Source organism: Pleurodeles waltl, chromosome 9 (genome assembly GCF_031143425.1).
Source record: "Pleurodeles waltl isolate 20211129_DDA chromosome 9, aPleWal1.hap1.20221129, whole genome shotgun sequence".
Taxonomy (NCBI): domain Eukaryota; kingdom Metazoa; phylum Chordata; class Amphibia; order Caudata; family Salamandridae; genus Pleurodeles; species Pleurodeles waltl.
In genome coordinates this window covers 1,138,899,078-1,138,924,707 of record NC_090448.1, presented here as the reverse complement: position 1 = coordinate 1,138,924,707, position 25,630 = coordinate 1,138,899,078, and the positions used below count along the sequence as shown (strand labels likewise).

The window sequence follows — 25,630 nt, the reverse complement described above, 5'->3', positions numbered from 1 at the left end:
AGAAGGCGCATACTCCACTGTTGGCTTGACGTATCCGTGGGGTGTCTGCGAGGCAGAGGGAAGTTAATCAGAGGTGTCTGGTCAGTTGGTAGAAGGTCAAGAGTTTGTTGATGTATGCTGGTCCTTCGTTCTGCACGGTCTTGTAGTTGTGGGTCAGCATCTTGAACTGGCATCTCATCTCAATTGGGAGCCAGTGTAGTTTTTTGAGATGGGGTATGATGTGGGTCCTTCTGGGGAGGTAGAGTACGAGTCTTGCCACTGAGTTCTGTATTGTCTGGAGTCTCTTCAAGAGGTGTGCTATGATTCTTAGGTTGAGCGTGTTTCCGTAGTCAAGTCTGCTGGTGATGAGTGCCTGAGTGACGGTCTTCCTTGCGCCTGCTGGGAGCCACCTGAAGCTCTTTCAGAAAATGCAAAGGGTGGGGAAGCAGGCAGATGAGACTGTGTCAACTTGTTTCTTCATGGATAGCTTGCTATCCAGGATGATACAGAGGTTGCGGGCTTGGTCTGTTGGGGTGGGGAGGTATAAAGCTCTGCGGGCCACCATGTGTCAGTCCATGGTGAGGTGTTGTTCCCAAAGATGAGGATTTCATTTTTTCAATGTTGAGTTTGAGACCGTTGTCCTTCATTCAATCAGCTACGTTCACCATGCATCTGTGGAAGTTATTTTTATTTTTTTTGTGGTGGAGGGATCTTCAGACAGTGAGGCATAAGAGATGATGTTGAGTTCGCGTGACTTGACGGTGATGGCCAGGGGGGTCATGTAGGTGCTCAAGAGGGTCCGGCTGAGGGACGCTCCTTGGGGGACTCCGCAGATGATCTTCTTGGGCTTTGAGGTGAACGGTGGGAGACTAATCCTTTGGGTTCGACCTGGTAAGGTACGATGGGATCCATTTGAGGGTGTTTCCTTGAATCCTGATGTGGTGGAGTCTGTTAAGAAGGATGTGGTGTGAGGATGTAGGCTGCTGTTTCCCCATGGTTCAGGAGGGCTCTGATGTCATCTGTGAATACAATCAGGGCTGTCTCGTGCTGTGGTTAGCTCGAGCTCCAGATTGGGAGGAGTCCAGGAGCTTGTGATCTTCTAGGCGTGGGGTGAGCTGCTGGTTGATCTCTTTCTTGAGGACATTTGCTTGATAGGGGAGCAGAGAGATGGGCCCATAGTTTGAGTGGATAAGCGGATGATTTTTTCAGGAGGGGCCTCACTTCAGTGTGTTCCCAGACATCCGGGAAGGAGGCCGTAGTGATGGAGGTATTGAGGACGTTCCTGAGCTCGTCACAGATTGTCTTGCTTCCGAGGTTAAAAATGAAGATGTGGTGGGGGTAAGGGTCATTGGGTGTTTCCGAGTGTATGGAGTTATGGGCTTTTCCTAGTTCCTTTTTACCTTCATCCCCTTCTTTTCCTAAGTCCTGTTATTGGGTAATGTTGCATCTTTTTAATTGCTCTTCTGGTTATCCATTGACCTTAATTAATCTGTTTCTCAAAAATGGTTTTTTATTATGTTGTTCTTCGATAAAGTTTTATACTACAGAAGTCATCAAGGTGTGAAATGTCACAGAAACATGGTGGTACTGTTGTTCTGAAAACACCTTTGAAGGGGCGCTTTCATGTGTAATTGCAGTATCAGTGAGAGATGGTGGAATGTGATGTTGGGTGGATGTCCTTGAGCCAAATATCTATATATGATGATGATGGCAATCATAGTTGGTTACGGTGAATAGTGTCAATGCAGACTAAGCCATGAGTAAATCCACTGCTAGGCCAGGGCTGTAGCATACATATCAAAATTGCAGGGGAATACTGAAGGCACATCTTTGCTCATTCTAAATTTACCACTGAATTTAATGCCATCGTCTGCCTGGCCAGCATGAGTAAGATATAGTCCTAATCTCTTCCTGGACTATTTCTGTACGACGAGAATGCTAAATGAACAAGGCCATGAGCTGTCCACATTTCCTCTTACATTAAATATGAATATTACAAGTAAATCATACTCACATTAGGTTTAAGCTTGATCTAATATGCCTCTCCATGTAGTCATCACTTGTATTACACTGCCATTCTTCTTTAAAACTTCTGCCTGCATAAGTCACTTTCGACTATGCTACTGTTTGCTTCATAATCCATTCCTCGAATCTTACTACATAGTTGCAGCTTTCCCTCAGAGGCCTGTCTAGTTGCAGTAAAATAGACTTTTGTTCTTGCTAATAAAGTACAGATTAATACTCATACAGAAAACATTTGCTCCAGCTTTGGCCATTGTCCAATCTTTTTGTACCCATCCACCTTGTGTGCCAGGAATAGTGTATTTTGTGTGTTGGATGTTTCTATGAGTTACCCAGACATGTAAGAATAGATGAAAACAATCAATCACTTCTACTCTCCTACCCTTGTTGCTAGCCTCCTACCATCCTATGCTGCACAATCCTTTACTGTATGCATAGCTGTGTCGTATTTAGCATATGTGTAATATCTCTGCTCTCCATCCTCTACTATAGCCTTATAGCCTGCCATAGTGGGCTATATCAGGCATTAAAGGCCCTCTTTAGCGTTAAAGTCCTGAGCCGAATGTGAGGGGCTTTAACTAGGGAGTGGGCCTCTAATGGCTGGTATAGCCCAGCTATGGCAGGCTATGAGGCTTTTAGAACATATTGCCCCTAGAACTAAGGCCTTCATTATGAGTTTGGTGGGCGGCAGAGGCTGCCCACCAAACTCATACCACCATCAGACCACCTTTGTGGCCAGAACACCGCGGGCCCTATTAGGAGTTCATCACAGGGCACGCGGGCGGAAACAGTGTTTCTGCCGGCCGGTCCTGCGGTGAAAAGGGCCTTAACATTGACGCTGGCTCGTAATCGAGCCGGTGCCAATGTGACAGTGCGACGGGTGCAGCAGCACCTATCGCGCTTTCCATTGCCTGTAATTCAGGCAGTGGAAAGCGCGAAGGGGCAGCCCATGGGGCCCCTGGCACCCTCTTTCCGCCAGCCTTTGCATGGCGGGGCTACCGCCATGCAAAGGCTGGCGGAAAGGGGACTCATAATCACCAGGGCACCGCTGCAAGCAGCGCTACCCTGGTAGATTGCAACTGTCAAGACTGCAGTCGACTGGCGGCAACCTGGCGGTGCCATTGGTCCGACCGTGGCCACAATCGTAATGCCACTTTGGCAGCTGTCTGACTACGACGGTGACCCTGGCGGTCTAGTGACCACCTAATTAGTAAAACAAAGGCCTCACGGAGCCTGAGGGGGTTGAAATCCCCTCTGGCTCTGTGAGGTCTTTGTTCACAGCACCAGCTGTGAAAGGCAAACATGATGATACTCAGTGCTTTTACCAGCCATTAAAAGCCCGGAGTACTCCATGTCTTCAATGGAGTACTCAACATTCCAATGTTGCAATCCAAATTATTGGTACTTCATTGCCTATGTCTCTCATTATTGTATTTCACCAACATGTCTTGCGCCACCTTCACAGCTATCCTATGGACTTGCTGCTTTTAGACTTCTGGGGAAATTGACTTGCGAAACTAGTAGAGTTACCCAAGAATGGATGGCGAGAGCAGTCGATTCTATCAACTTACTGATATAGTGTTCTTTGCCGTTTATGATGTCAAACTTTTAAGATAGAGCACAGGCTCCCCATCCACAAACTGGCAATCTTTACGGTTTTATGCATTTGTCATTTTCCTGCACAACTCATGTCCTCTTTTTCATTGAACCTGCAACTCTTGATGCTCTTCTCGACAGAATCTCAGATTGACACATACTTATGTAGCAAGTATCCTTTGTGTTTGACAGTCTCAATCCACAGGCGGATCTTCTCCTTCCTAGCTACCAAAAACTTTGGACTCACAGTGCCCCCATTTTTCCTTGCTCGAAGCACTTAAAACCTGGAGACATTTGTCTTAATCAACCTGCCATACATCATGGTCAAACGTGTTTCCTACTATTCAAGAAGTATATTCTCGCCCATTATAAAATTGTAAAACCTTTAAGCAAATGCCAAATTACAGTTTTAAAAGTCAGTTATCAGAACCAGTCCTAAACAATTGCAAAAACTAGCATAACACAAACTTGAGATTTTACAAACACCAACACACCTTGTGAGCAGCCCAAACCGATTATAAATCTAGATAGCACCAAACCAAGTGATTGAAAATGTACTGAGAGGTCAAGAGCTTTCTGATCAAGAAAAGTGTAGATGGTTTATTCTGTTCAATTGAATTAATGTCTTCTGCGAAGGCCTTTGCAACACATCTCCCAACATTTGCAATGTTCCAAATATGAAAACTCTCTGTCTTCCTACAACTACTGAGCTCAGACGGCTCATAGCTCAGTATTAACCACAAGCCAAAATTACCTTTCTTCGATTGAAAGGACCTTCTCTTTGATTTTATCTGAATACATATTTTTTTCAGCTACCAGTTTGTTTCCATGAGCAATCGTTCCGGAGATCTTCTCTTCGTTGTTTTCCATGGTCGCCACAAAATCTTCATGTTTTCTGATTCCAGCTTCAGCGGCTTCTAGGGTATTGGGTGGCTCAACATGAGCAAGGTTGTACTCCTTAAAAACACCAAAGAAAAATATATTACTTTGATTGGTGCTGTCCAACAAATGTCCAGGATGGGCCGATCCATGACAGGTTATTCAAGATAACCCCTTACTTCGTAAATTAACCACATTTACATCTATGGCACATAGAAGTCGCTTATGTAGATATTCTGAGAATCATGCATTGATCCAGCCCTCCTGGATCTATGTAGCGGCATTCTTGTCTTAGATCATGAGTGTAATAGTTGCTGATTGAGTTCAATCCCTAGTGTGGCTCTAGTGCCACTCATGAATCCTAGTAATCATGCAATACCTTGTTTATTATAAGACTGCATATGAATGCTAACATGCACAGAGTATTTTTAACAGGCACTAATGGTTTGCATTGGCTCCCTCACTGATCCACTGGGTTTTAGCAGCACTTTTTTGTCGGATTCTCCCATATGCTTCAGTCTCTCTTTTGCCCTCTCACTGGGCTTTTGTTGGCCATTCTTCTAGCACTATCTCCTGTCGGGCCCTACCTAAGCATACCGACTCACAGGCAGGTGAGCAACCCATAATGCATCAGATGCTTTTCACTTCAGTTGGAATTGAGAAAAACTCTGGCATACATTGCGATTCCTTTGATTTTCCCGCGCATCTTTCTGACTAGTGGACAGGATGTGGCAATGATGCTCATGGGTCTATCTAGATCACTTGTCACTAACAGACAGAACGGGCTAGAAAAAACATGGGGCTGAAATCAGTAGGACTTCTGTATCAATTATTATGTTTTTAATTTAGGACATTTTTCTGGTGGAGGAAATAATTACATTTTAAGTCTGAGCATTGCTAAGAGCTTTGGAGGAAAGGTGGCCATGATAAAAGTGTTTTTATCAAAGATAGTTTCAAGGTTTCTCAAACATCCTTGGTCATTAGAGCCCAGACTATGAAGAGCTTGATAAAGAGGGTGGCCTTTTTCAAAATGTTGTTATCATAAAGATAGTTTCAAGGTTTCTCAAACATCCTTGGTCATTAGAGCCCAGACTATGAAGAGCTTGATAAAGAGGGTGGCCTTTTTCAAAATGTTGTTATCATAAAGATAGTTTCAAGGTTTCTCAAACATCCTTGGTCGTTGAAACACAGTCACAACTAAACTGAGGGTTTTAGTGGCTTGTAAGGACTATCATCTTATAGGTTGATGTTTAGAAACAGCAATAATCCAGTACCCCAAGAATACCATGAACCCAACAGGCTGGCACAAAACTGCTGGATCTTGGGTTGTAGCGCAGAATATTGTATACAGAAATACTCTGACAAAGATATTGTGCCCTAAATTCCTTTTACAGAAATGTTGTCCCATTGGGTCTAGATTTTCTATTAATAACTTATACGCGGCAATATTTTTGTAGGTGATATTTAGAACAAGATAATTATGTTAGATGATATTCTGACACCGATATTTTGGTACCACACCCTCACAAGTAGGAAGCACCGCTCCTTGATAAAGCACATTGCCTGCAGAACACTTCCAGGCTTTGTTGTAAATTATACTGGAAGTAAATAGGACTTATATGGTCATGCAGCCAAAGTTACAGGGCTGGTTTTATGTTTTGCAACTGTTTTTGATTGCTAGCACATAGCATTTGTAGTATCTATTTTTTGCCTTTTAGGCATACATTTAATAAATTGTTTCGGCTATTCACCAACATGCCCTCCATTCCACTCTCCAGCTATACCATCCCCAATTATATTAGTTAAAATTGAAATTCTTCTTTCTTGGCAATAAAGGATGCTGCCTGCAATGCACAATGCATCTTTAGCAACAGCAATGGAAATGGGGCAAATATTATGATTTATATGTGACTTCCAATCTGATATTTCAGGAGTGGTTTCTTGTTATCCCAGGTTGTGTTGTACAATCACATCCAAAGAGTTTCTACAAAACCTGTTGTTTTTAGTAACAACCCTGTGGCCAACAGCCCCAACACCGCTTGAAAGATGCTTTACTGTGATGTCTTTTGTGCCAGGGCAGGACTGCTTATGTAGGACAGAAAAAAAACCCTGAGGATATGGGACAGAGGGAAAAACATGAGGATGCTGGGCTGCTGGTAGTAGTGGATGGAGAGAGGAATCATCAGCTCTGACGCTTGGCAAACAGACATGTGTGAACCCAAACAACTGTCACAAAGAAGTTGTCCCCAAAACCTCCAAATGCTCATGGAGACTGTTGACTCGCTGGCTTCATACACTGACTCGGTATGGGGCTGTTATGAACACATTATTTAGGGCAGCTTTTAGTCCCAGGCCACAATGTCCAGTTCTTCTCTAGTTGCTACCAGAAGTTATTTAAAAAAACACCCATTCTTAACAGACCTCAAATGCCCTATTGCTTTCTGACCACACAACAGCCTTCAGGACTATCTGGGTCAACTTACTGCTTTTGCAGATGCTGTAGATAGAGCATTTGAAGCTCAATTTAAACTTCCTGAGTAGAAAGAGAATGGCCAGAGTCTGAGTGTTGTGCAGCATTGTAAAATGCAAAAACAACAAGTGATGGACGGAATGCTGAACATTGTCAAACATTCACCCCCAGTACAGTGATCTGGGCCTAAATCCATATTTTTTTTGCTGCCCATGCCATTCCAGTTTGGACCCAGCCATATGCAAATCAGTCTTGACCCTGCTCCCCATAGGAACAGTCCAGCCCAAACTGCTAGGCCAGGTCTTCCCTGGACTGGAAACAAGCATCCTGGGACCGGTTTCGGGGTCTCACCCCTCGTCAGCCAAGCTAGCTTGAATCCAGTGGAATGGGAAGAACGGGACCCACGTCTGGGCATACCCTTCCCACTTAGGGCGACAAAGCAAAAACAAGTGATGGACGGAATGCTGAACATTGTCAAACATTCACCCCCAGTACAGTGATCTGGGCCTAAATCCATCGTTTTTTTGCTGCCCATGCCATTCCAGTTTGGACCCAGCCATATGCAAATCAGTCTTGACCCTGTTCCCCATGGGAACAGTCCAGCCCGAACTGCTAGGCCAGGTCTTCCCTGGACTTGAAACAAGCATCCTGGGACCGGTTTCGGGGTTTCACCCCTCATCAGCCAGGCTAGCTTGAATCCAGTGGCATGGGAAGCACTGGACCCACGTCTGTTTGCATTGTTCAGCACTCCGTTCATCCTTTTGTGTTGCTAAAGTTGCCCTAAGTGGGAAGGGTATGCCCAGATGTGGGTCCCTTGCTCACTGTGCCACTGGATTCAAGCTAGCCTGGCTGATGAGGGGTGAAACCCTGAAACCGGTCCCAGGATGCTTGTTTCTGGTCTGGTGAGGACCTGGCTTGGCAGTTCGGGCTGGACTGTTCCCATGTGGCACAGGGTCAAGACTGATTTGCATATGGCTGGGTCCAAACTGGGGTGGCATGGTGAGCAAAAGAACAATGGATTAAACCCAGATCTGTGACTGGGGGTGAGTGTTTGCATTGTTCAGCACTCCGTTCATCCTTTTGTGTTGTTAAAGTTGCCCTAAGTGGGAAGGGTATGCCCAGACGTGGGTCCCTTGCTCACCGTGCCACTGGATTCAAGCTAGCCTGGCTGATGAGGGGTGAAACCCTGAAACCGGTCCCAGGATGATTGTTTCTGGTCCGGTGAGGACCTGGCTTGGCAGTTCGGGCTGGACTGTTCCCATGTGGCACAGGGTCAAGACTGATTTGCATATGGCTGGGTCCAAACTGGGGTGGCATGGTGAGCAAAAGAACGATGGATTAAACCCAGATCTGTGACTGGGGGTGAGTGTTTGCATTGTTCAGCACTCCGTTCATCCTTTTGTGTTGCTAAAGTTGCCCTAAGTGGGAAGGGTATGCCCAGACGTGGGTCCCTTGCTCACTGTGCCACTGGATTCAAGCTAGCCTGGCTGATGAGGGGTGAAACCCTGAAACCGGTCCCAGGATGCTTGTTTCCGGTCCGGTGAGGACCTGGCTTGGCAGTTCGGGCTGGACTGTTCCCATGTGGCACAGGGTCAAGACTGATTTGCATATGGCTTTGTCCAAACTGGGGTGGCATGGTGAGCAAAAGAACGATGGATTAAACCCAGATCTGTGACTGGGGGTGAGTGTTTGCATTGTTCAGCACTCCGTTCATCCTTTTGTGTTGCATTGTAAAATGCACCAATCACCACAGCATATGGGGTAACTCATTGACAGGAATACATTGCACAGGTATGTTTAATAATGAAGACGTGTTAGTGGCTCTATGGCATTCTGTAGTCTACTAAGGCCACACATTTATGTCATACCTTTTATTTTTCTATGTATTGTCTTTGGCAGAGGTTACATGCTGATTTATTCTGCTCTGTGTCTTACGTCATGCGATGGGTATTTCATTATCAGGACAGAGGCCAGGTGATGTTATTTTTCAGTAATGTTATCCATATATAGATTACCATAGAGACAGGTTCACCTCTTAATAACAACAGTGTCACATTTTGTCCAATCCTGCACACTGGTTTATGCTCAGGATGCCTCATTACGAGTCTGGCTGTCACTAGACTGCCAGACTCGCGGTGGCGGTCCAACTGCCACATTACAACCCTGGCAGTCAGGCCGCCAGGGAACCGTCAGCTCTGCCAGGATCAGAGATCCCAGCTGTCTGAGGGTTGGTGGTGGTCCTAAAGCAGCGCTGTCCTGGGGGTTACCACCTCGTTCCCTGCCAGTCTTTTATGGCAGGAGCACCGCCATGAAAAGGCTGGCAGAGAACAGGTACAGGGAGCCCCGCTGACTTAGTGGGAAATTCTTAATAACACCGGTGGGGAGGTCCATCGGGAGGTCGCCGTGTAGGCGGTGGCTGCCGTGGTGGGAGTTTGTCAGGTGGGATTTCCCATCTGCCAAACTCGAAATAGGGCCCAATGTCTAGAATTTATTTTTAGAGGAACAAAACTAATAAATAAAAGGCTGGCTCAGTATGCACTATATAATTTCATTAGGAAGCAACACCCACTATGGCAGAGGTGTCTGTAAGGCAATACAACTGTACCAACTGGATCCAGACATTAGTCAAGGCATTCTCTGATCAAATGGGAGAATCCAAGTTTTGGTTCCTGCTCTTAGTTGCATTTTCATTCTTCTTCAGTTAGTTATACCATACTTTGAAAGGCCTTTAGCATTGTGATTTCATCAGCTTCAATCTGTTATTAAACAAATAGCCTGATTTATATTTTGGCGGGTGGCCAGGTTCTCCGCCAAAGGCGAAGGAGTAAGTTATTCCGTCGCCCTGACAGAGGTGCTGCCTGCCTAACTTTAGAAACGTCCGCTGGCCCAGCGGGCATTTCTAGCTTTGGCAGGAACTGCCATCACGGTGGTTCCTGTCATTGCATTGTAAGTTTGACAGGTGGCTCCATAAACATGATGGAACTGCACTGCACACTTACAACGTTTTCTTATTATCAAAAAGAAAATACCAAAACTGTATTTTCTTTATAAAAATAAAAAATAAAAAATCCCTCTCCCCCTCCTTGCCACAGGAGTTTCCTACCATCGAGAGGGAGGCTTTGAATACTTCTCAGGTTTTTTCTGACAGTAACAGGCATTGAAAATCGGCAGTATGTCCACCAAAATTATGAGGGCGACATTGTAATGATATGTGAGTTTTGACCACTGACTCCACGTTGCACTTAGCCTAGCAGTACACCGTCACATTAGTGACCATCAGCTTAATCTTGCCTATTGACTTTATTTTAGCATTAGCCACTGCCGCGTTAAAGGCTGCAAGTAGTTTTCCACATTGTAAATTGTGCACATGTTTTTTTTTTGTGTTCTTTCCCACCAAGGGCTTAGGCTAATAAGAATGTACCAAGAGGCAGGGAACGGTCTTGTTTTGTATTGGCACCCTGGGGTTGTGGCCAAGTCCAGGCGTGTTATTTTCAAAGCTGGCCTAAAGCAATCAGCATTTTTTTAATAAATAAACTTCTGCAGTGAGAGGGAGGTTCTAAAATGTTCCTCTCTTGTTTGTTGAAAGTATAAGAGGCCGAGACCGGATGGACCAGGGACAGTGTTTGCAGATCTCAGGCATATCGAGGACGCTGAAGTGTGTCATCCTTCCAGTGAGGATAATTGATCTCTTGTTCTCCTGGATCGATTCTGGGATCTGGCGATCTGATGCTGAATAGGAGGGAGATGAAGCAGTGATGTCCTTTCCTCATGGTGATGCATATTTTTTAATTCATTATTTGCTTTGCATTATAATATAGTTACACATATTTGCTGTGTATATTGCAGTGGAGAATCATTTGTACATGTTTTCATTTCATTGCTGTGACCATTTTTAAATATGTGCTTTCAGGATGCTAATCTCCTTTTAGGAACCTTGCAGAGTGAAATAATAAATGTCTTCTTTAGACTCAGAAACGCATTCCAGAGATTTTCGTCATGAGTGTTTTAGCTCGGTCATTAGTGAAGCAAAACAGACATACACCGAAAACTCCAACAGCCCTTATTCTGTTGGGCAGTTGGAGGGGTCTGACCACGGCGGAGACAAAGTAATCTCCTCTGTCATCAAAACTTTGGTATTCCCAATTCTAAATCAGGCGGGCAGGCCACAATTTTGATGGGAATAGAGTCCGCCACCGTTGCAACGGAGTTCCCTTTCCGCCAACATTAAAATGAAGCCCAAAGTCTTGAAAGATATAATGAGCAAGCTATTTTCCCCATGCACTTTAATTTTATCCATTGTGTGTCTATTTATAATAATCTGTGTAAAAGGGGCAACATTTTTGTTAGAACAACTAATCTTTTATGTCACTGGATAAAAATTCAGGTGTTGCTACAAGACCTAGAATAACATATTGACTTCTTGTGTGTTATGCATTTCAGCTTTTACAATTTTAATTTGTATTTGTTGCTTGAAAAATCTTCTAGCCATTAATAACTGAATCTCTGGCTAATTCAAATTATTTTTAGTCACAATTCAGAAATAACCAAAAATCAAATTCTACGCTGGTACTAAATGACCTGAAAATATTAAGACAGGAGTCTGAAATCAACAAACAAAGGCTGGGCAATTTTTGGACCTATTTTTGCAATTATAATAAAAAAAAATCTTTTGTCAAGCTTAGTAGGCTGTCTCTCTCTTGCACCTATGGGACCCAATTGTTCTGCTCAAGCCCAAAACAAAACAATTTTCATTTACATAGTGCAAAGTGCACATGAACTTTTTGGTGCTGTAGACTAAACCAACACCTAAGAAAATAAAGACACAAGCGAAAAAAACTGACAAGAACCTTAGGAAAAAAAAGAAAAATGGAAGATAAATACAAATTACACATGAAAAATGTTATAATAATGAGATCTCCCATGTCGAATGGGAAAAATATATTTCCTGGAAAAGAAAATGAATTAAAAACAGTTTTGTAATAACCTTCTGAATATTGATAATTTAGGCCGATTGGTGGCGATGCCTCATGATCAACCTTGTTCGAATGAAGAGTGTGGTAAACCTGAGTGATACTTGCATTAAAGTTGCAGTATCCACAGAATAACAAAGATGTGCTGCTCTCTTTGAAAATTGTAGCTTTTTTATCTATTTTAATCTTTTTTTCCCAGGCATGTGGCATATTTGTTCATTTTTTTTCTGACAGGAGGAAGGTCAGATTGGCAGCAAATGGGCTGTCCTAAATAGTTTAGCTGCTTTCATTGTGTTTCCACTGTTAGTGCCCCGCTGACTGCTGCAGTGTAGATAAAATTGCCAGGGGCATAGCTTGGTCAGTATGATTGAGGGGGGTAGGGTTAACTTTTTCAAAACAAATACAACAAGCAGGGCACATGAGAGCAGCGGTGGCTCCTCCGTTAGGGCGGAGGAGCGTAGGCCCCCCGCCAGCAGCAGAAGCTGCAAAACCTTTAACAAACAAAATGTTAATAAACCATGTTTATTATCGTTTCGTTTGTTAAAGGGGTGGAGCCACGGGGGTGACAAGCAGTGTGCACATGTATGTTTGGCCAGCTGTCTTGGGCCGGCCAAATACACATGTGCACTGTGCTCTCTCCAGCCCGGCACTGCGTTGCCGGGCTGGAGAGAGCAGGCACAGGCTCCCAGTCTGCCTGGGGGTGCCCTGGCTGGGCGCTCCCACCCAATCCTAACGCTGCTCTGAGGAGCATCAGGATTGGCCGCAAGACAGGCTGGGAGCCTGTGCCTGCAGCAACGAAGGAAAGAGGCGCAGCGGATCAGGTACGTTTTTATTTTTATGTTTTTTTAATTCAAGTTTACCCTCCTCCCCAGCGTGCTGCACCCGCCCACCCCTTATGGGCGAAGCGAGACGCGACTGCACAAGAGTGGCTAAAGGGGCAGTGGAAGGGGAGACAAATGCGGATTGGTAGGGGTAGTAAATGAGAGAAAACACAATACTTTGCAAAATAACTAGTATTTTTGAAGACCTTCAAAGTGGAGAGGGAGAAAGAGTGTGTGTGTTTTCTTCATGTAAAAAGTCCTGGTGAAATCCAACAAACACCTATCATACCCAATCAAAAACACATGCACCCAACTATCTGCCAGAGAATACAGAATACATTTATTAGGGGATGTAACACCCCAAACAACCACCCCTCCCCCCAAAGCTACAGCCTTGCAAATTGCAATCTTCTGTACCCTAAATGAGCTAAGAAGAAAGCATATGGGAGATTGGGACATCCACCATTTCTGGCAGATATTCTGAACCAGCCACTATTAAATAAGGCTTCTAGACTTTATTCAAATTGATTGTACTCCAAGGTGTATTTGTAGATTCCCTTGGATTCTTCAAGTTTAAACATGTATCTATTTACTGCTCCACAATGATGAATGTTTTGATAAGGGTTTATGTTCTGATGTTTTCATACTGAGTATCTGTTTGCTGTTAACATAGAGGAGACTGAGAAGGTAGATGCGGGGGCATGAACACGGAGATGGGTAGAACAGAAGGAGGGGCACAGGCAGGAAAATAAACTCACATTTATGGACTGTAAAATGTATACAAACACTTATTGATATAAGATGAGCACAACAAATAATGGAAATAAAATTAGGGAGAGAAGAAAGAAGGTGGAACAGAAGCAGAAGCCATAAAGAAGACTCCAAATAAGTACCACAAATGCTTGGCTTACCTGATTGCTGAGAACCGCTTCTGCCTGCTTTGCCTCCTTTAGGAACTGCTGGAATCCAAAGCACTGAGAGAGGAACTTTTCTTTGCTCTTCCACATCATAAGGAGGTCCTTCCAGCCGGTGTCCATTCCTTTGAGTCTTTGGCCCAGTTGCTGATACTGGGGGTCTGTTTGTCCATAGGTCACTTTGTTACCCATGTCCATGACATTGTTGTAGTTATCTTCATGCTCTTTGATGTCATCTTTGATAAGATGATGCTTTTGGAGGAGCTGCTCTGCTTCTGTCAATGTGTTAGGTATATCATCCGTGGCAATATCTTTCTGAGCTTTGAAAAGCCATGCCTGTAAATCATCAAGATCCTGCAAGAACTTGTGCAGCTTGCTGGCCTCCCCAAGTGACGCTTCTTGGTTTTGTAGAGTTCTTTGTAAATCTGCCCAAACATTGTTGACATCTTTCAGTCTGCCATTGATCTCCTTAGCGTGACTAGGGCGGTCTTCTGCCAACTTTTGGGCATCTTCCTGTAGGCTTCCAAGTTTGGCCTCAATGGCTGCTAGGTCTCTCTCTATGCCATACAGTTTCCTTTGGATGGCAATAACTCCAGCCAGATCTTTCCCAAGCTCCTTGGTTGATACAATCACCCTATTCTTCTCAAGAATCCAGCTTTTTGTTTCATCGCAGTCTATGAAATAATTGTGAAGACCAAGTGCTGAGTCAACGGCCTTTCTCCTCTGGGCGACCAAGTCCTGGAACCGAGCCCACCTTAAAAGAGAAAAAAATAGAAAACAGAATAATTTCTATTTTCTGGTGATAGTTTAAATATAAATTATTTTTATTTGGGGGCCCTCAGTTGGGTCTGCTATGTCTGGGCTGTTTTCTGGGTGTCCTGGTTTCACTAAGAGGATTAAACTAGTTCATTGTTTGGATCAGGAACTTAAATAAATAAATATATAAATGTATATATATATACATATATATATATATACGTACACGTACACATTTATACATAAATATATATATTCTATTTATATGTACACACACACAATTATACATATATATATATAGCAAATTGCTCGGGGCTAGGAGGAATTGCAGCATCTTGAAAGCCTATAAAGAGGAGAAAAGTAGAATGATTGGCAGGTTCAGAGCAAGAGGTTATCGGAACAAGGTTTTGAGGATAGCTAGTGATAAAGTGGCGAAAACCACCAGGGAAACTCTTTTGGTAAAAAGAAGTAAGTGTAAGGGTAGTATACCAGAGATGAGAGTAATAACAACCTTCAATCGAGAAAGTACAGCTATTAAGAGGATGGTGATGAGACATTGGCATATAATAAAACAAGATTCTGTGATTGGAAGACTCTTGCCCCTTTTCCTCAATTTACGCATCGTAAATCGAGGTCATTACGTGACATTTTAGTACATAGCCATCTGGGGGTACAGTGTAAAAAAAACTGGATGGTTCAGTGAACAAAAAGTTTTTTTTTTAAATGCGGGAAATGTAAGGCATGTAAAAAGAGTAAGAATGTGAAAACATACAAGACGGCCCTGGGGGAGGTTCGGAAGATAAACAAATCTATCTCTTGTGGTTCAGATCATTGTCTTTATGTCTTACAATGTCCCTGCGGATTACAATATGTTGTCAGCACTATTGGTCCTGTGAAAAAGAGAATTTTAGAGCATTACAGAGCGATTAGAAATCATGATGTTTCTTATCCTGTTGCTAGACATTGGGCAAAAGTACACAACCAGGATGCTGATCTTTTGATATTCTTTGGTATTGATAGGATTGAGAAGACTATACGTGGAGAAGACAGAGGAAGGCCTTTGAGAGTTAAAGAGTCAGAATATTTCATCTTATTCTGTAGTAAGTCGCCTGGAGGTCTGAATGAGGATGAAGAACTTTATGTACACGTCGGCTGATGTGACAGCATTATTAGTGGTTTCAGACTTTATTAGCCTGTGGTCCATTTTCATATATTGTCTATGGGATGTACAATTACAGAGTTTGCTTTTCTTTTTGCCTTTTTCTTTCAATGTTTCTTTACCTTTACATGTATCTTTATCCTTTCTTCTCACTATCATTTTTCTTATTACATGTAAAGGGCAAGTCTTTCATTATTTGTATATGTCTTTTTCAAGCATCTTAGCATGAAATGTCTCCTTCTTGCATTTCCACTGGATTGGATACTGGAATTGGAAGATTGTGTGTTTTTCTTGTTTCACTATAATTGAGTGCAGTTTATTTATTTTCATTTCACATGTTTTGTCTTTTTGACAAGTTCAAAACTTTATTACACTGTTTGGGGGTTGAATGCTTTATATAGGGTTGCTTATTATATTTTTGAGATAGCATAAATATTAGTTATATCATGTCTTGCAAAGTTATATAAATTGTGAATTATTTCATGAATATAGATGAATGGCCACTTGGCTGATTATTAAGATTTAGAATATAGCATAGAATATTGAGTTTTTGCAGATAATGATAATAACGTGATTGTGAGAAAATCAACTAAGAAACCAAGATGGTGTAATTCATGGGAGTCATATTTATATGTATTATGAGATAAGAATTATTAAGACACTTACAGTTGTATTATAATTTAAGACTTTAGACCGCCTACAAAATTTGTTTTAGGAAATGAAGTTTATTTGATGAGTTTAGGAGATTGGAAAGTAATGTATATATATTTATCTTGTTTTGAATATTTTCTCTATGTTTATGAAACTGGTGTATTTATGTTGATGGGGGATTAAGCACAATTCTTCTATCAGGCCATGAAGAAGACCCTTCGGGGTTGAAATGCGTAGCCGAATAAAGAATTAATACATAGATGCATACACGTTGGGTGCGACTTTCTCTTACAGTTTAAAAAGGAACTGAAAGATTTATTTTGTATTATAAATGGAGGCCACAACCGTTTGGTCAGCACCAGCCTCGTTTGGTGGACGTAGCCAGTATTAAGTGGAATTGCTGTCATTGATATATATATATATATACACACACACACACATATATACATATATATATATACAAATTAACCAGTTTACAATAAATGTAGCAAATCTGCAAGCACAGAAGTACTCCTTGAATAGATGCAAATGTACTAATTTTTAGAATTCATTAACATTGGCAGTAGTAGGCTTGGAAAGCTGCGCCAGTCTCATGTTTCCAGGCATACTACTGGCAATCAAACACCCAAAACGTTGGTCAGATGAACGCTCGTAGGTAGTCTAATCATTCACAATCCCATTGGGTAGAATTTCAAACCATTGTTTTTCACCCACTGAGTCACTCTAGGTAGAGGGCCTGATTTTGGGTTTGGCAGATGGAGTAAAGGTAGGCAGAGAGTGGGAAGACTTTACGTCCACCACCCTGCCTGTACTCTATGTGCCAAAATTAGGGATGTCCGCTGGCCTGCAGTCATCTCTATACATTAGCAGGAACAGCTGTCATTTCGGTTCCTGTCAATGTAGGAAAAGTTTGATGGACTTATCCCTCTAACATAATGGCTGGCCATGACATTTTTCCAAAGTTTTTTTATTATTTAAAAACAAACTACCAAAGAGGTATCTTGTTTTTGAAAAATAAAAACAAAACATAATGGCCCCCACACCTTTGAAGTTTTGTCCCATGGTGTGGGGTTATTTTTTCTTTTTCTTACTGCCCCTCTGCACCGGGACATACCTGCTGGTGGTGATGGACATGAAGAAAAACATTCAACTGTCTACTCTAATTAGGACGGTCAGATATTTTTTACAGTCTGTCACTATCAGGCATACTTTCAATGACATCTACTCCACCGAGGCATCGGAGGAAGTTTTACACTGATGCAGTAAATTTTACTCTGCATAAAACTTGCAGTCCAACCGGCTCAAAATCAGGCGGGCAAACTTGCGTTTGGTGGACAGGTTACCCAGTCGCCATTGCAGTGGAGTACCTGTCTACCAAACTCTAAATCAGTCCCAGAGGCCCACCTAATGCAAATGACTACTGATGCTGTTCCTCATGGGAACATTCCATCCCAAAACTTGGTCATCTCTCCCATGCACCTTGTGGCCACTGCTATTTTAGTTGGGACATTTGAGATGTACCTGCAACCCGAATATCAGATACTTCACCCGTGGTTAGCTGTGGTCTGATTTCAACACCTAACCATAATGTCACATTAATCTTTGGTTATTTCAATTAATTTCTGTGTTTTAGATTTTTTTAGTGAATGCTCGTACCAAACTATACCCTTTTTTTGTTTCAGTGAATATAAATATATATACATACATCTAGCTATATACAGACAGATGCACATATATATTTATATATATAAAATAATTGTTTTTTCAGTAATTAAATTTAAATTAATCTTTAAATGATAAGTAATGGGTTTAATTTGTTTCAGTTTATTTTGGTACTTATGAGATGGGGCTGTATAGAGGAGTGAGGAATTATTAGGGGACATGTACATGTTGATATATATATATATATATATATATATATATATATATATATATATATATATATATATATATAGTTTTTTTCAGCCCAAAAAATGCTTACAGTAGTATTAACTGGGAAGGGAAGGAACTCCTGATGTTATAGCAAGGAATGCAAAGTAAAAGTACTCCCAATGTGATGCCCATGTGATAATGACTCCCAATGAGATGACCTGTGAAATAACAACTGACCTTCCCACCTTCCAATTGCTCCTCATCTTACACACACATGCACACACACCCTTTCCAAAATCATTTGATGTCACCATATTGGGTGAGAACATTCATGAACAGTCAGCAAAGCAGAAGGATCTGAAACCATGTGATACTATGGTAGTATGGTATTGACTGCAAATTAAATTGGTTCTTTGCATTTGATTACTAGTTGTCCCCTTTTCCCTATATAGCTGTACTCATTTGAGTGTGTTTGAAAGGCTGTAAGAGAGAGAGAGAGTGCTGTTGGAATTTGATCCTGTGCCTTGAGGTTTAACACAGATTTCTTCATTGGACCGCTGAAGAGCAGATAGATGCAGGAGGCCTCATACATTTCTCCATCACTAGCCATTCCAAACTTGCATCATTAGACTGTCCAGATCCTGAATGCAAATCAAAGGCCTGATTTAGAATTTGTCAGACAGGTTCCTCGGTCACAAATTACATCCCGTCCGCTATATTCTGATTTCCATATGATAAAATCGAACCGTAATACGGTGGACTGGATATCTGACATGTTTGTGATGCAGTAACCCAATTCGCTCAATTCTAAATCAGGCCCCAAGTCTTTAACGGTCCACTACAAAATGTTTGGAGGGCAATCTTGTGATTTTGGAACTCTCTTTCCTGCTCCTCTGTCTTGGTCCAGGCTGGTTGATGCTCAGAAGAGCATTAAAGAACCACCTCTTCTGCTTCGCCTCTGGATGCCCATCCACTCATCTACTTTAAGAACACTGTTGAATCAGATCTCGTTCCACTCCATTTGAACAACTGTACTCAGCAGACCTAGTAGACTATGACAACTAAACCCTGGGTACCACAAGTTCCTCCACCAAGATTAATGCCCAGGTCCAGGTGCTGCTCCTACCCAACTAACGAAACTCATTGCAGCTACTTTAGAATAGTGAGAAGCTAAGTTGACCCCAAAGGCATAAGGTCATGTGAAATATAGATTACTCACATATTTCTGCAGCAGGTACTTTAGCCCATGATAGTACCCTATCAGATATGAAACAAAGTTACCTGGTATTCAGGTGATCTTGGCACTGCTTTACTTTGAGGCTGCCTGGATGTCCAGTCTCTATTAGATGTTGTGAAGCTTGATTAACACTGTCAATCCGAGAGGCCAAAGTGTTCATCTCTTGATCCAAGATTTCAAACCTACAAATACATTCACAGCATTATAATGACCTTTTTAAAACAAGCAGCTGTCCATAAATTTCAATCTTTGTACATTACTTCACAACCTAAATCCCACTCTGAAAATAGGGCTTTCTTGGTGGCAGCGACAAAGATATTGGGACACTGGTTGCTCAACCCACATTACTCAATTATTACAAACCAGCTGAACAGCTGGCTGTACACTGTTAAAGGCCTGGCTTTACATTTGTAATATTGATTGTTTTAACAATTTATTAGAACATTAGAACGTTGGCAGCTCAATTGAAAACAATGGAGTGCTGCTGGCTTTTACTGGCCGGTAAAAGCCCGCAGCGCCAACATTCCAATGTTTGCTTTGTTCACAGCAAAAGCTGTGAACAAAGTCTCACGGAGCCCGAGGGGATTTTAATCCCCTCGGGCTCCGTGAGCAATTCTTTTTTTTAATAGAACATTCTGCCCTGAGTGGCAGAATGTTCTAATAGCCTTAGAACCCGCCGTAACGGGCTCTACCGGCTATTAAAGGCCCTTTCCCTTGTTAAATGCCCTCGCCTTCGGCTCGGGCATTTAACGCGGGAGCGGGCCTTTAATAGCCGATAGAGCCCGCTACGACGGGTTCTAAGGCTATATTAGAACTTTGGAATGTTGGGAGCTCCATTGGAGACAATGGGGTGCTCCTGGCTTCTAATGGCTGGTAAAAGCCCGAGCATCGACATTCCAATGTTCTTTGTTCACATCACAAGCTGTGAACAAAAGTCTCATGGAGCCCAAGGGGATTTCAATCCCCTTGGGCTGCATGAGACCCATTTTTTTATTTATTAGAACATTGAAATGTTGGGAGCTCCACTAAAAACAGTGGAGTGCTCTGGGCTTCTAATAGCCAGTAGAAGCACGGAGCTCCAACATTCCATTGTTTTTGTACACAGCTCTTGCTGTGAACAAAGGCCACACGGAGCCTGAGGGGATTTCAATCCCCTTGGGCTAAATGAGACCTTTGTTTTATTTATTAGAACATTTTGCCCTCTAGTGGCCTTTAATGGCGGGTATAGCCTGCTACGGAGGGCTTTAAGAGTCAGAGTGTTGTGGTCATGCAGCACCATATATTTTCAGCATCAGTACACATCATAAGTAAAGCACAAGATAACATATCATAACATATAAACAGTGTCAAGTATGAAATATGGAGCCTTACTGGCACAAGAGAATGATTTATATTTTAGAAGCTCTACCAACCTTCTCTTCCTGTTGCACAGTGCTTAATTTGTAAATAAAAACGTGCCAGTGCCCAAAGCTCTCCTGTGAATCATGCGACTGCTGAAATTAAATGTGCAAACACAGAACATTGAGGCAGCATAATCCTAAAGCTATCTCGGGCCTCTTTAATCCATTCACAGCCACTCCCTGACCCTTGAGCCCAGTCTTGCAGCTTTCTGCTCTCTCCCTTTCTGACGATTTTTCGTTTTACTCTTCCTCCGCCTTTCCCCTATGTGTCTTTTGTTCGCAGTAAATGCCTGATGCAGAAAACGTAGTGCTGGCACTCAAAAATAAGTACCAGTGCCCCGCACCGGAAACTACCAGCGCAAATTAAGCACTGCTGTTGCATGATGTCCTCACTTCCCTCCCTAAGTCAATACGTATTTCTGATTTAAAATAAATAATTCAGTTCATTTTGCCGTTAGTATTCTGCGGTTCAGGATTTTTCCAAAGCAATGGAGGAAAATAAGACTCAGCTCTCTTAATTCACAAAGAGACCTTTTCAGGTTGAAAAAAGTAAACATATGGGTACAGATATACATCCCTGCCTGAAAGTGTTTTAATTTGTTTTCCCTATGCACTAATATTCACATTGGGATGTCTAGAGAGCTGTGATAGGTGGAGGTTTCTAGGAGTACTACAGAGAATGTCAAATGTTTATTCTCATGAACACCTGTTCCTATTGTGTGGAGTTTTATGTAGCATAGTGGTCCGCACAGGGGAAGTGCAGTCTTCCTTGCAAAGAAACACTTTTCCCCTATGGAGAAAGCCCATCCCCATCACCACCAGCTAGTCTGGGAGTGATGGGTACTCCTTTCCATCCTAGAAATGGTAGTTACTCCAGCCCTTAGATTAAGTAAATCTCAAATTATTTGCAGTGTAGAAAGAAGTGGGAGAGCAGGTTGGGAACACCCATTTCCCACCCCTTAAGTGGGATTTGCTCCTGTAGATTTCTATGCTCCTGTGGAGCACTTGTGGTGGAGAAATCAATGGAAGTAGATGCATATAGACCTGCCAAGAATCCCTTTGTGAGCTCCATCCAGACATAAATAAGGTATTGCCATCAGTAAACTTATGTTTACAGCCCAAAACATCTTTGTGAATAAGGCCCAAAATGTTTTGCAATACAGGTTATTGACCAGCCTCAAGCTTCACAAAGGATATCCTGAGTCTGCAAGATCAGCTCGATTGTTTGTAGTCAGTGATATGCATTTCATTTTCACAGCCACTCAATCTGGCTCCATTATTTTAGGTGGAACTGGGAGTCCAGAGAGTCATGTGACATCCTTTGTTGGTAGTTGGTTGAATAGGTGATGTGTATTTTTCTTGAGAAAAAAATACATAATTACAAGTATCTCAACCACTCCAACTCAATATGCATAGGGAATTGTAATGAAAAAGCAAAAGAAACTTCACCTTGGAATCCTGACCATCTTTACTTCCATGTATACTTGAGTTCACAGGTTTAACCCTAGAACAGTCCCCTATGCAGGGTATTCAGCAAATATCAAGTAAAGGATTGGAGGTGCATACGCTGGTAGAGAGGGTCACAGAATATCCTATCTCGTGGGTTGTCCTACCTAATCGAATGCAACACCATTCACTGTGTGGTGGATCCTGCCAAGGAATTGTGGCCCTTACATTGTATCTATGTCAGAATGGGTCCACCATGGGCCATTGCTGGTTTCCCTTGCTGGGAATGACAGTCGTACCTGGAGCACCCAATTGCCACTCTTTGCAACCATAAGGGTTTTCTTTTCCCTAGCAGATAAGGCACTTTTAAAATCTGGGGTCTTATGGTGACAGTCCCCTCCCAGGTACCTAGGTCAGTAAGGAAAACTGGGGGCTGTGGATGGTTAAGGAACAGGCAGTAATGGCCCTGTTTTGGGGGATTAGAAGAAGGAATTAAGCCCTTGTTAACCCTGCACCTGGATTGGACTAAAGTGCTTTTCTGTCTGAGACTGAAACCCCAAAGAGGTTGACATGTGCACTTGCTCCATATCCTTAATTCTCCTCAAATGTTCCTACTTAAAATGTTTGGGTATTCAATTGTGAGTAGAGCTACTTTAGATTGATTTTGTTTTTTTGATATAGAAAAGCTTTCCTTTGGGAAGCAACATGCAATAATGAATTACAATTGAAACTTTACTTGTGTAAAATAACTAAAGCAAATGCCTTTATTGGCTAGTAACAGGCCAAATATAGGAAATATGCATATCTTATGACTCATTTTTGAAGCACACACCACAAACAAAACTGCCCGACTGTGCTTCATTGAAAGGCGTTAGTAATACCAAGGTTAGTTGTAATGGACATCTGTGGGATGAAATGTTAAGTTGCTCTTCCAGAGATTTAAACCTGTGACCTGAATTATACTAAATAAGGCAATGCAGTTGGCACTAAAACCACTGCCTCTAAACTGTGCAAGGCTAACAAAAGGTGCAATACTTTCTAAAATCTCATAAAGTTAATTCTGCTACCCTATTGGCTCCAACATGTTTTTGGTTTTATGCCATCCAATATTGTCTCAGCTATTCTGAAGAGTAAAATAATTTTAATATGAGATAACTAAAAATGAATAATAAACCATCAAAGTGTTAGAATATTCATTAATTGGAAATAAGAAAGAAAAAGATGTATTAGTATTTTAACATTCAGTAATTAGACAACTGAATACTAAAGAACTGAGAAAAGTATAATATTCACTAATTAGAAAACAAAACACTAAAAGTATAAGAATATCAATGTTCAGTTACTAGAAATCCAAATACAAAAAAAATCTGACCATTATAGTATGCAGTAATTAGAAATATAAACACTAAAAAAATAATAACATTACACTATTCAATATGGAGGGATCTGAATACTAAATATTTAATGCATTATACTATTCAGTAATCGGAATTCAGGATACTAAGAAAGTCAGAACTTTAAAATTGCCAACAGTTAGAACTTCGATTGCTACACAAATCTGGGTACTTTACTATTAGTAATTAGAAATCAAAATACTAAAATGAGCATTATTAACATTTAGTAATTTGAACTCTGAATAGGAAAAGTTAGACCAATATAATATCCAGAAATTATAGATCAGAATATTCACCTATGCTGAATAACTTCCAGATCCTCCAGCTCATCAGGGATTTCCATTTGCTGAAGCCATTTCTCTTTTTCACTTATCCAGAGCTCACATGCATCAGTCTCACTGAAAATTGTGTAGAGCGCAAGAGCATCTTGCAGCCTTTGCCTCCGTTGCTCTGCTAACGACGCCACATTGGCAAACGCTTCCTTTAGTTTCTTTAGCCTGCTTTTAATTTCTGGCGAGTCCCTAAATTCCTTGGGAAGGCTTTCAACTTGTGAAGTTAAGTTCTCAATAACTTTTTGATTATCCGCAACTTCACCCATGAGGTCTTTGTGCTTCTTGACCAGCGCCTTGGTAGAATACTCATCGTGGCCCAAGTCGCTGCTCGACATAATCCGATAGGTATCTTGTAACCAAACCATGAGCTCATCCGCATCAACCTGAAACTGGAAGAAGCTTTCCGCGTCTCTAAGTCTCTTCTCACGGAAGGCTGCCAGTTCTTTCAGCTGAGCCCACATGTGCATGACTTCTTCAATCCTGGCTCTTATCTTTGGTGTCCCAAAATGTCTCCTGGCGATCATTCGATCACCTTCTTTCACAGTTTGCTGCAAGCGTGCCTCCAGGCCTTTAAGTTCATCTTCAAATGTGTTGTGCTTCCGCTGTAGGATCATGATGCTGGTTATGTCCCTACCAAAGTCCATGGAGGAATAAATCTGTTCCTTTTCTTTGATCCACCTCTCCACCTCTTCCATATCCCAGAAGAACTTCCACATGCGTTTGGACTGTTCGAGGTGCGATTTACGCTCTGCTGCTAGAGCACCAAGCTCCTGGTAGCACAATTCAAGGTGGTTTACACGATCCCTGATCACCTGCGGATCACAAGGTTGATATCCTAAAATGGAAAAGGAAATTTGTAAATGCAGGCTTTATTCCACATTACTACTGCAACAAGTACTAAATGTAATTAAACATTTTGGGCCTACTTAACACAAAAACTGTAAATATAAGGATCCGTAAGGCACTTGCCCACATGTTTGGAAATTTACAGTGGTTCGCACAGTTCCAAAACGTTCCAGGCACACAAGGGCGTAGCTCAGAACATCCCGAATTTATGTAGGTAAACATGTGGCTTTAGCATACCAGATTTTCATTAAAAAAATCTGGAAGGAATGTACATACTTTGGACTATTAGCATGTGCTGGGGGGGATTTGGTGGTATTTCAAGCAAAAAACGTTGGTAGTTTTTCCAGCTAGTACAGCTTAGAAACACTGAACATGGCTTGCCTATTTCTGGTTCTGAACTGTGCTGTTTCTAAATATAAACCTGGATAACTAATTCCTAGCTGTACTCTCTTAAAATAAAGCACTAACTCAGAAAAATGTTCAGTTAAATGAATTCACTTTACGCACTCCAGCATATAAAACAGGTACTCGGCTCTGGGCTGAGTCAGCAAAGCCTATCATGGTTCATGTATCACAGCGACTTTTTTATGCAATGTGCAAATATTATTCTGACTATAATCCACATAGAGCTAGAATAGCAATTCTAAGGGTAGACTTTTGTTCTGGTTCTTCATACTGAAGCTTGTACCAGCCACCTGGTTTGGCAATATTCGTAACTTTTTAATTGTTGTTTTATTAAGGCTTGAATAGACTCTGTTCCAATAGTTGATGCCTGACATACTTTGTAAGCTGGTTAACACCACTTGTTTGTTGGTCTGATGGGGATTAGGGTACCAAAAGGAGCATATTCTTCAGTATTTGTGTACTTATGACACTACATTTTTTG

At 41.9% G+C, this 25,630-nt stretch overlaps 1 protein-coding gene across 1 annotated transcript in view; it reads right to left on the bottom strand.

Moving 5' to 3' along the window:
• The window catches only part of SPTB (spectrin beta, erythrocytic), a 194,161-nt gene that overhangs the window by 62,117 nt on the left and 106,414 nt on the right, over nucleotides 1–25,630 (bottom strand). Inside the window, exons 14-17 of the mRNA XM_069208909.1 lie at nucleotides 23,863–24,733; nucleotides 19,371–19,508; nucleotides 13,649–14,405; nucleotides 4,352–4,554 (exon numbers count right to left, since the gene is read on the bottom strand). Of these exons, the coding sequence (XP_069065010.1) occupies nucleotides 4,352–4,554; nucleotides 13,649–14,405; nucleotides 19,371–19,508; nucleotides 23,863–24,733 (1,969 nt within the window). The remainder of the gene's footprint in view (nucleotides 1–4,351; nucleotides 4,555–13,648; nucleotides 14,406–19,370; nucleotides 19,509–23,862; nucleotides 24,734–25,630) is intronic.